Consider the following 11,369-nt stretch of genomic DNA (forward strand, 5'->3'; position numbering starts at 1 on the left):
TTGCGTTCGGTCGGGGTGGTGGTGTGTTTATCGATGGGCCAAATGTCGGAACCTAGTTGCTCGCGGGCCCATGAGTAGATATTAAATGGGATTAATGGAAACTACTCCTACTACCCAAATTAGCATGCATGCATATTAGTTTTGGTGAAACTCAAATTTTATAAAATTCAATAAAATATGTAGAAAATAATATCAGCCTCTATTATATCAATTCGGTCTTATCAGAATCATGAAATATATTTTCAAAGTATATACATGTATTATGAGTTAATATATTTATTTATATATATATATAGTTGATCAAACTTTATAAGCTTTGACTGTAACCAAATCTAATTTAAGGAGTGAGTATAAGGGAAAGAGGACCACTAGAGTATTAAATACTATATCTTTTCCATAATATAAGATGTTTTTGTAGCGGACGGAAAGTGCCTTGTGCACGTGAGCACTAGTGCCCCGGAGTTTTTTTTATGTAGCTTAAAATACAATGTAATTTCTATCAAAATTTCGCACGAGTATTCGGGATATTTGTATGTATTAATGGAACAAATTTGATAAATTTTTTAAATAGAGAAATACAATTTTCAAATATTTAAAAAGACAAGAACACTTGTTCATGTGCACCAAATTTGCTTCTGCTTTGGTAAGCTATTTTAGCCTATCGAACCATGTATATTTAAGAACGAACCTAGTAGTAACTTACTTGTGGATGTTTTTTGCAGTTAAGGGATTTGTGTTCCCGTGTTTCTTAATCTGAGGTTGAAAAATCCACCAACACTGTAGTATATCAAATCCATACCAATATATTCACCATGGATATATTTTCATAATAGGTTAAGCACAGTGCACGTGCATTGCTACAAAGTCAGAAAAAATTAAGTCAGACAACTGCTATATGAGATCGAAATGAGACATCCTTGTTTCAATAGTTATGGCAAAGAAAAAAGAGTGGACAGGGAGTTGAGGAGTGCTACCATCCTGAGAACAACTCTAGCAGACCTATTAAAAGAGAAACTATGAAAACGTGTTTAAATACACCTTGAATTGAATATACAGGCTTAAAATGTGTCATGCGGATTAAGCACCTTATACGAACCTTTAAATTTGTAAAGTGCATTCGCGGGAGAAAGATCACATTCAGATACCGCATTTCATACATATTCAGTTCGTACAGAAACATTGCAACATTGAGCAAAATAAGCACTCAATATTATTTGAGAATGATTTGTTTGTTATGACTTCTGTAAAAGGTTAATGCCAGCACATGTAAGAGTGGAGAAACTGAACTCACGTCCCAGTTCAAACTTTATATGGAATGAAACAGTAAAGATACAGAAATCTCCATATTTGACTTTTAGTCTAATCATTTGAGCTTGCATGATAGGCATTAATTATTGTGCACGTGTGCACAATGATCTTTCACAATATATGTCTCACAAGTCACAACATATATGCCACTATTCAAGTTTTTGGAATTGTAATGCCACACCTAGACTAGAGGAATTAGAGATCAGAAGAATTAGCAAATTAATGTGATCCATAGTTTAACTTCACAGCATCTACCGTCCAGTGACCTGTCCTTCAACTAGCGTCTTGCTTCGCATCGACACCGACTTCCCAGTCGTGGTGTCCATCCGGCTGCTGCCGCCAGCGCCGGTGACACCATAAGAACCCCAACTGGAGGCATCAACCTGCAGCGGCACGTACACGAAGGTCGCCACCGGCATCCTTGACGGGAGGATCGGCAAGGGCTGCTCGCACCGCAGTACGCTGACGGCCTGCCTGATCGATGGCCTCAAGGTCCTGTCAGGGTGCGCACACCAGAGCCCGACAATTATGACGCGCTCCATCTCGCCAACGTCGAACTCCCCCTCCAGCCGCATGTCGGCGGCTTCCAGAACCCTTCCATCGCCGTACGTTGCCAGACCCGCTGGGCGAGGTGCACCATGTACTCTCCTGCCAGTGCAAGAGCCCGCTTGCCGCAGGCGATCTCGAGGAGCATGACACCAAAGCTGTACACGTCTGACTCGGCGCTGGTCCGGCCGGTGCTCATGCACTCCGGGTCCATGTACCCCATCGTGCCAGCAAGCACCGTCGTGTGCGCCCCCCGGCCGTGGTCGACGAGCCTCGCAAGGCCGAAGTCGCCAAGCTTGGCGGTGAAGGAGGCGTCCAACATGACATTGCTGGGCTTGATATCCCTGTGGAGCACGCACTGCTCCCACTCCTGGTGCAGGTACAGAAGCGCGGAGCCCACTCCCAGCACAATCTCGTGCCTCACCTGCCATGGCAGCACGGGGCCGTTCTTGCCACCATAGTAGAGGTGTGCGTCCAAGCTGCCGTTGGGCATGAGCTCGTAGACGAGGAGCAGCTCACCTCCGCCATGGCACCAGCCAATGAGCTGCACGAGGTTCCGGTGCCGGAGCCGGCTTATGATGGTCACCTCCGAGGCGTACTCCTTCTTCCCCTGTTTGGACCCCTTGGAGACTCTCTTGATGGCCACCTCAAGGTTGGATTCCTTGAGAAGTCCTCTGTATACGGAGCCGAAGCCTCCTTCCCCAAGCTTCATCTCGTCGGAGAAGTTGTCGGTGGCGATGGCCAGCTCGCTGTATCGAAACCGCTTGGGCCCGGTTCCTTTCTCAAAGACGTCTTCCATGGCAGGATCATCGTTGGACAAACTGACATCTTCCTGCTTTTGCCTCCTTGCCTCACCGGTAACATGGACTTTAGGTTCCTTTGGCCGTCGCCGGAGAAGGAGACAGACCAAGAAGCCGACCAGAATGACGAAGAATGACACTGTACCGACGGCGATGCCAATCAGAAGCCCTGTCCTCGAAGAAGACCTTGAAGAAGACGATGAATCTGTGGTGAAATTTCAGCAACAATGCTGTATTAGCACTTCATTGCAAGAACGCTGCTTAAAATCTACTCATAAAATTTAAGATGGTACTATTCTGGGACTAGCTATCTTGGATGCCATGCCAGACTGCTACTGAGTACTGACCTCTCAGCTGTGGAGCCCCCAGCTGTGGAGACATTGGCTGCGAGGGCGGCGGGGCCTCTGGTAGAGGCGGCAGGGTTATGTCGAAGGGATCAAGCTCGTAGTGCACGTAGCAGCTGTACGCCTTGACGGCCCCGACGGACTCATTCTGGAACAGCTCCGGCAGTTGGCCGACCAAGGAGGAGAGGCACCGGCTGCATTCACTGGCGTTGAGGTCCCTTGTGCACTGCACCAGCCCGTACACTTGCGACGACTCATCGTACGGCGTGCTCCCGCTCGCCACCCGCGAAGGTGTCCCAGCAGCGCGCCACGTGAGGTCGGCCATCAGCCGGAGCCACGCCTTGGCCATGGTAGTCGGGTCAACCGTGAATGGCACGTCGAGGGTCACGTAGAAAGGGACGTCGAGGTTGGCCGTGGAGGTGAACGGTGGCGCCGGCGAGTACCCGAGCACGCACGCATCATAGGCCGCACGCACCACTCGGCTGCCTGGGCACACAGTCGTGATCCCCGCTGACGCTCCGGCGAGGCACTCCAGGCACTGGGCCGCGTCACGGTCGGCGTAGCACATGATGAGGCCGAAGACCTGGTCCAGTGATCCCGGGTCCCCCACCGTGTTGTCGTAGAACCAGCCGTTGCCGCCTGCGGCCGCAGGGAGGGCGGCGAGGAGCTCATCAAGGTTCTTCTTGAACTGGCTGCCGTCGGTGTAGTTGCCAGTGGTCGAGCACGAAGGGTTTAGTGGAGTCATGACCTTGACCTCCTGGCCAACTGTGGCAGCATCGCCGAGAGATGCAACCAGGGCGAGGACGAGGATAACAAGTCTGAAAGCCATGGAGGACGGCCAGCCAGGAGGGATGGCGAGATGCTTGGGAGTTGGGATCCAAAGAAAGGTAACTTCCATGTGATGCTCTCATGCCTAACTGATTAGTTTATGCTTGTGCACCTATCTGATCAAGACTAAGCTTATGTGCACCATATTATTTTTGCTGATTATGACGGAGTAGAAAATCTGTCTGAAGAAGAAACACAAATTGGAGCTTGGATGATGCCAAATGGCATTTGAACGAATTGCCGGCCTGTTTTTGGCTTACATGTTTACTATTTGCCCCACTCAGTGTCAGAAATATTAGTATTTCCCCCCAGTCACTATCCCTTCAGTGATGTCAAACTAGGCAGAAGACCTGGGGTCTTGGGGAGTGGCAATTTCAGTTTGAAAGCATTTTCGTTGTTTGACAGTTCTCCACTGCTCAAACTGCTCGACAAAACCATGCATGATGAGCTTCTGCTCTATGCATGTCTCCAGAACCACATGTATCCATCCCTGAAGTGATGAAATCATGTGTTATGTGATAAATAAATAAATAAGGGCACAAATTGTTAGGAATATACTGCAATACTGTGTGAAGGAATTGTTTCTGCATATAAATGAGTACACATATGACAAAAACTAGATCATCTATGAATTGGCCATTTGTACACCAAACAAATTCGTAGAACATTATGCCTCAATCTGTAAAGTTCCTAGTAGATGTGTACTAAAGAGACATTCTTCAGACTGAAGATGGCCAGATTGTGGTACGTGTAAGCTATGCAATCAAGTGCAAGAAACCGCTTCCCATCTGCTCTTCAAATGCCGTTTCACCATCCGGATATGGTCCAAAATTAAGTCTTGGCTCGGGTTAAACGAGGTGACCATAAGTGATTGGCATGCATTGCGCTCCGTCAAAGAGTGGTGGATGGAGGGGGTGCACAAGCATGGACAATCAAAGAAGGCCGTGACATCGCTTGCTATGTTGATCTCATGGGAAATTTGGAAGGAAAGAAATGCACGCGTATTCCGAAATGAAACTTCTACCTCAAATATGCTAGTTATCAAAATAAAGGAAGAGGTGGCCATGTGGAGTCTTGCCGGGGCTAAGGCTTTGAGTATTGTCATGCCGCGAGAGTAGGCTAGGTTCTTTTGCGCTTGACTCTTAGTCAAGTTTGTTTGGTTTGTAAGACTTCTAATAACGTCTCCTTAATCAATGAAAATGGCAAATATTTTGCCTCGTTTCAAAAAATTCTTCAGACTAAAAGTTCTCCATCTTCTTAAAGAAGGCGCGAAAATAGATATAACATGAAATATAAATGACTTCCAGAAACCATCCCGACCGCCTGGTCTGGAAGTGATCTGAGAACTGCATCTACACAGTGCGATCTTGCTACAAAGCCAGTTTCAAGAGCTCCCTAAGATGCCCGGCATGGAAGCTAACTTGGCTTACCTGGGCTTCTCGCAAAGTCAAGATGTTCTCCTGGCTGGCTGGGCTGAACCGTTGTTGGACTGCATACTACCTTCAAAGCCGTGGCTTCTCACATGATCAGACTTGTCATCTCTGCAATCAAGCTACAAAGACCATGGTGCCATCTTGCTGAGCTGACCATTCACCAGGCAAGTCTGGGCTGTAATTCTCTCATGATTAGGCTCCCCTTTAGGCTCCCAGACCGTGACACTCCCTTGATTGAATGATGGCTTTCGACTAAAGGCTGCGTTCCGAAGGATCGACAGAAGGGCACTGCTTCCCTCATCCTGCTCACTGTGTGGATGCTTTGGAAGCACCAAAACACGTCTGTCCTTTATGGTGCTCGTGCAAACGCCATGATGCTCCTTGCTCAGATTAAAGAGGAAGCTACCCTCAGGTCCCGAGCTGGTGCACTGCCCACATCCTGGGATGTTCATTAATTTGCACCATCGTGCTGATGCAGTGTGTGTGTTTCCTAGGCCTTACTTTAGTCTTGTAAAAGTTTTCTACCTTTTCGATTTATAAAAATGAAAGTTCTGTGTTTGCTAAAAAAAAAGAACACCTAAAGATAATAATACCAAACCAGAAAAATTATGTGTAAAACTAAGAATTCACACATTGTTTAAGTGAACTGGAGAACAGAATGATGGTGTATCAGCAAGCTACCATGCAACAGCTATAAATGTCTCTCCGTAGGGAACAAATAAAATGATCTTAGGCCAACTAGACCAAAAACAAGGCAATGCAGGAAATAATAATCCCTCTCTTAGTACAACTATAAGGAGGAGCAAGGTTTTACCAGAGATAAGATGAATTTGTAAATAACTTAAGAGGACCCCTTTCACTATGTGGAACTGATTGTTCTAGAAAATATTATGAAGTTTGTATGCATGCATAAACAACCTAAGGAAGTCTTTAAGCAGTGTGTATAGGTTTACCTTTTCCTTTTTTGGAGGGATGTCACAACAACATTAAAGGGCTTTCTGATTCTCAGGATACCAAAAAAGCATGAATATGAAAAACACAGGACTGCAATTCATGCTCCTACAGGATTACATTTGCACCGAAGTTTGTTTGAGTGTATCATAGACTGAGTCAATAGAAAATGTTCCTATGAAATATAGTGAATGGAGTCCTTGGGAAGAATTTCAATGCGATACGTAATCCCACAATTCCTCAGGATTCCAGTCATCGAAAATTCCTATGAAGATACTTCGAATAAAAAAAACCTTGTTTGCGGGGAAAATAGACCCTTAACTAGCATCACCAGGAACACACCAGGAAGGATATAAATAGACGCTTCAGTTGTTACTTACATGTATGCCGGACAGCTCGTGTGTGCTCAAGCCACACTTTGACCAGTTTGCTAGAAATTATCCATTCAAGCATGTCCCCTGCTTCTGAGAATCACTCATGGAGGAGAGGAAGTAACCAAAGATGATTAGAGTTTACAGTCTCTTGTTTCTTCTTGAAGATCCCAAGGGAAATCAATCATGTGAAGTATGAGTTGCTTGATCGATTTCTAAATCCCCGAACATGCAATCAATCTTAATGATTCGATTTTGCCAACTCGCTGTTCAAGGAAGAGTCCTAGAGACGCCACCATATACTCTTTTTCTAATGCTGGCTACTAACCTATCTGCAAGCTGGACATCAGTTTCTTCATCATCTTTTAGCTTGTGCAACTCCTTGGGATCTTTACACTCCTTGAGAACATTGGAAACAGCCTGAGCTTTCTCCAATATCAGTTTTCTCTTGGCTTTAGCATCATCGCCTTCCTTTTCTCTGTAGCTGCCAGGCAACTTTGTAGAATGTGGTACTGAGCGCATCAGATCAGTCAACTTATCGACCAGTTGAACCGAGCCAAGCCGCTTGAGCTCTTTCATAAGCATCCGGTAAGTGATATACTGGGGCACAAGCCCTCTCCGGAACGTGTCCTCAAACTCAGCACATGCTTCCTCGAACCGATGAGTCCGGCAAAGCAAATGTACCAGCATGGTGCTTGTCGCCAGATCAGACTCAAAACCATTAGCTTTCATCTCCTTTATCATCTGCACCACTAGTTCCACCCGATTCGCCTCGCTCAACAAAAATCCTTTGAATCAAAAGAACCTTTTTTGTGGGGAAAAGAAGATCCTTATCTGGCATCACTACATCCAAAATGGCAAGTATCATCATTTTCTACCTAGAAGAATCAGAAGTACATCACATATGCATTATTAAGAATCACGTCTAGGACTCCATTCATCAGCTGATCTAACATAACCTGGTGGTCTGTTCTTTTACATCCAGGTTACTTAACACTGGCATCATGTAGAAATGACAGCTATGGAACACACCAGGAAGGATATAAATAGATGCTTAATTATTACTTACATGTATGCCGGAGAGCTCGTGTGCGCTCAAGCCACATTTTGACCAGTTTGCTAGAAATAATCCATTCAAACGTGTCCGCTGCTTCTGTGAATCAATAATGGAAGAGAGGAAAGAACCAAACAGGACTAGAGTTTACAATCTCTTCTTTGTTCTTGAAGATCCCAAGGGCAATCAACCATGTGAAGTATGAGTTACTTATGTGATCAACTTCTAAGTCCCCGATCATGCAACCAATCTTCATGGTTTGATTTTGCCAACTCAATGTTCAAGGAAGAGCCCTAGAGACACCACCATATACTCTCTTTCTAATGCTGGCTACTAACCTATCTGCAAGCTGGACATCAGTTTCTTCATCATCTTTTAGCTTGTGCAACTCCTTGGGATCTTTACACTCCTTGAGAACATTGGAAACAGCCTGAGCTTTCTCCAATATCAGTTTTCGCTTGGCTTTAGCATCATCGCCTTCCTTTTCTCTGTAGCTGCCAGGCAACTTTGTGGAATGTGGTACTGAGCGCATTAGGTCAGTCAACTTATCGACCAGTTCAACCGAGCCGAGCCGCTTGAGCTCCTTCATAAGCATCCGGTAAGTGATATACTGGGGCACAAGCCCTCTCCGGAACATGTCCTCAAACTCAGCACATGCTTCCTCGAACCGATGAGTCCGGCAAAGCAAATGTACCAGCATGGTGCTTGTCGCTAGATCAGACTCAAAACCACCAGCTTTCATCTCCTTTATCATCTGCACCACTAGTTCAACCCGATTCGCCTCGCTCAGCAACTTGATCAATAGGTTGTAAGTTACCTGGTCTGGCGCATACCCATTGCTGATCATCTTGCTATAAAGGTTCATCCCCAGCTCGACACTGCCGGTCTTGGCAAAGAAGATGAAGAAGTAATTGTACGTTTTCGCGGTCGGCAAGATGCCCCTCCCCAGCATGGCCTTGAGCACACCGCTAGCCCCGGCGAGGTCCCCATACTTGCAGTAACCCAGCACGAGCGAGTTGAATGTGGAGATATTCGGCGCGACGCCATACAGAGGAAATCTCTCGAGCAGCTTGTACGCGTCCCGGAACCGGCCAGCGTGCGCGAGGGCGTTCACGATGGGGTTGCAGGTGAGCAGATTGGCGTCGATCCCGTCCCCCCGCATCTCGTCGAGGAGACACGCCGCCTGGTCCGGCTGCTGCATCAGGCAGAGCGCCTTGATGAGCGTCCCGTAGGAGACCACCGTGGGGCGAACGCCGGCCTGACGCATCTCCAACCAGAGCTTCCTGACCTTGTCGAGCCGGCGCGCGCCGGACCAGCCGTCGAGGAGCATGTTGTAGGTGCGGTCGTCGGGGGACGCCTCGCCCTCGCGCCGGCACCGCTCGACGAGCCGGGCGGCCGCGCGCGGGTGGCCCTCCTTGCAGAGCGCCCCGACCGCCATGTTCAGGAGGGAGGTCGCGGCGGGGGAGGCGGGGGAGTCATCTAGAGTGAAGCGGTTGGGGTGGCGGCGGAGGAAGTGGAACGCGCGGAGGGCGGCGGGGGCGCGGCCGAGGCGGGCGTAGCGGCGGACGAGCGGGGCGAAGGCGGAGAGGGGAGGGGGCGGGGAGGCCGGCGAGAGGAGCAGGCGCCAGGAGGCGGCGAAGAGGCCCCGGGAGGCGAGGAGGGATACGGCGGCGGCGGCGCCGGCCCAGCGAGCGAGCGCGGGGAACGCGGACTCGGGGAGGGCGGTGAGCGACCGTCGGAGGTGCGGGAACAGGGCCGGGTCCGGGCTGATGCCGGACGCGCGGAGGCGGTCTTCAGGGTCCTCCGCGTCGCTGAGTATGGAGACTACGGCGGCGGCGGCGGCGGCGGAAGCGTCGGGAGGAACAGAAGCGGCGACGGGCCTAGCCTGCATTTCGTTTTCAGATGTGTGCCGAGGGAGAGGGAGGCTTTGCTCCCTGTCCCTGGCCTGGGCTGGCCTCTTCTCCCATGCCCGGCGCGAATGCGTTTGACAGCAGCCGTCCGATTACAACATGTACGGTCATGGTGCCTGTATAAAAATTTGATATGCAAGACTCGTCGCTAGAGAATTTAGGGCGCGGCCTCCTTGATGCAAATTTGTACCTAGTGTATGCTACTAGTCTAAATTCTACCAGCTTAAAGTGTACAATCGGTGTAAATTACCCTCGCCGTCCTTAGGAAGAGGAGCTCGAATCTCCGACAGTAGGCCTGCGTCACCGTGCGTAGCTAAGACAGAGGCTGATCTCCTCCTTCTCCGACTTCTGCTCTCACTATCGTCGGGGTGGCAGGGGTAAGCGGCAATCTTCTGGTCTAGTAGTAGATCTATTTACCTATAACTATGCAGCATCGATTTGGCCGTGAGTAGAACGACCACATCAAGCTTCTAAATCACGTCACTTGTCGTTGTCATTCAGGCCTGGATCCTGCTGCTGCATAAGAGAGCTGTCAGAGGTGATGCATTTCCTCCTACGACCTATTGTCCAATGATACCACAAGATCCGGAAAGGATTGTTAACCTGAACTACATCTACAATTGCAATGATGTAGAGGCAATCCAAATGCTTCAGATGAGAAGAGTCTCTTTCTATGCACTTGTCAAAACGTTCAGGGAGAGAGGGTTGCAAGATAGCATCAACACCTCTATGGATGAGTAACCAGATGTTCAGAGTGATCCATATCACATTCATACGATCTAAGGAGACTATTTCTCGCTACTTCCAACAGGTGGTGTTTGCAGTTGGGCAGCTCAGATGCGAAATGATGAAGCCGCCATCAAAGAACACATCACCCAAGATCAAAGACATCTACAGGTGGCTTCCGTATTTCAGGGTGAGCACACTTCATGTTCGTGCAATTCTTCATACGTGTCATATGATCATAGACATGGTTGTCTATTCATTGATTCACATGATTGTATTGGGGCTATCGATGGTACTCATGTGATTGTACTTCGAATGGTTTAGATTTTACATCACCCGATTCAGCTATGTGTTGATTTTGACACTCTTTTTCCCGTGTCTTTGAATAAGTTGTCATGCTATCATCGGCTTTCTCATAAGACACTAGCGCTGGCTTTGAATTTCTGAAACCAAAATAGTTATAACACCCATGTCTCACTTGAGACCAAATGTAAGCCAAGTATGAAGTAAGCAAAGCTACCCATGTAGATGTAAAATTCAAATGAAAGAATGTAGAAAGCCTTGACTGTAATATTTTTTACTATCGGTCTTTCTAAACGGTACAACATGTTGACCGATATGTGGTGTAGCAACTTCATTACTAACAAATGAATTACCTTTCACAATTGGTCTTTGAAAGTTCCTTATGAAAATCTTGCTAATAGATGCATCAACAATATAGTTTTGACCAAATTGGAAAATAAGTAAAATATTTACTGGATATACATCTTTGAAGACGTTGGGAGAGTATGATAGTCGCGTGACCTGAACAATATATTCTCCCACCTTTAGATTATTCTCCAACGTCTTGTCTTCTAGTTGTTCTGAGTTTTGTACCTCTTCACTTTGATGCTCTTCATCAACCGAACATTGTTCGGCTTTATTTTGTTGCTCTTTATGATCATCGGTTTGTTTGGCACAAAATTCATAGGGCAGCATGTAAGCTCCCTTACATTCAGAAAAATCAAGCACAGTTGTATTGCATTCACCATGCTTTGCTTTTTCTCAACGAAGCTTGCATCTTTTGATTCAATAGAATCAGCGCATATACTTTTTGAT

General features: G+C 47.4%; 1 protein-coding gene and 1 pseudogene across 1 annotated transcript; both read right to left on the reverse strand.

The window, feature by feature from the left end:
- Positions 1-1,312: 1,312 nt before the first annotated feature.
- Positions 1,313-6,850, reverse strand: LOC127298723 (L-type lectin-domain containing receptor kinase IX.2-like; annotated as a pseudogene).
- A 577-nt stretch (positions 6,851-7,427) lies between these two features.
- Positions 7,428-9,540, reverse strand: LOC127298724 (uncharacterized). The gene has a single exon (XM_051328573.2). It carries the CDS (start codon positions 9,524-9,526, stop codon positions 7,916-7,918), a length of 1,611 nt encoding a protein of 536 aa, XP_051184533.1. The 5' UTR covers positions 9,527-9,540; the 3' UTR covers positions 7,428-7,915.
- Between the last annotated feature and the right edge of the window lie 1,829 nt (positions 9,541-11,369).

The sequence above is a fragment of the Lolium perenne genome, chromosome 5, assembly GCF_019359855.2.
Source record: "Lolium perenne isolate Kyuss_39 chromosome 5, Kyuss_2.0, whole genome shotgun sequence".
Lineage (NCBI taxonomy): Eukaryota > Viridiplantae > Streptophyta > Magnoliopsida > Poales > Poaceae > Lolium > Lolium perenne.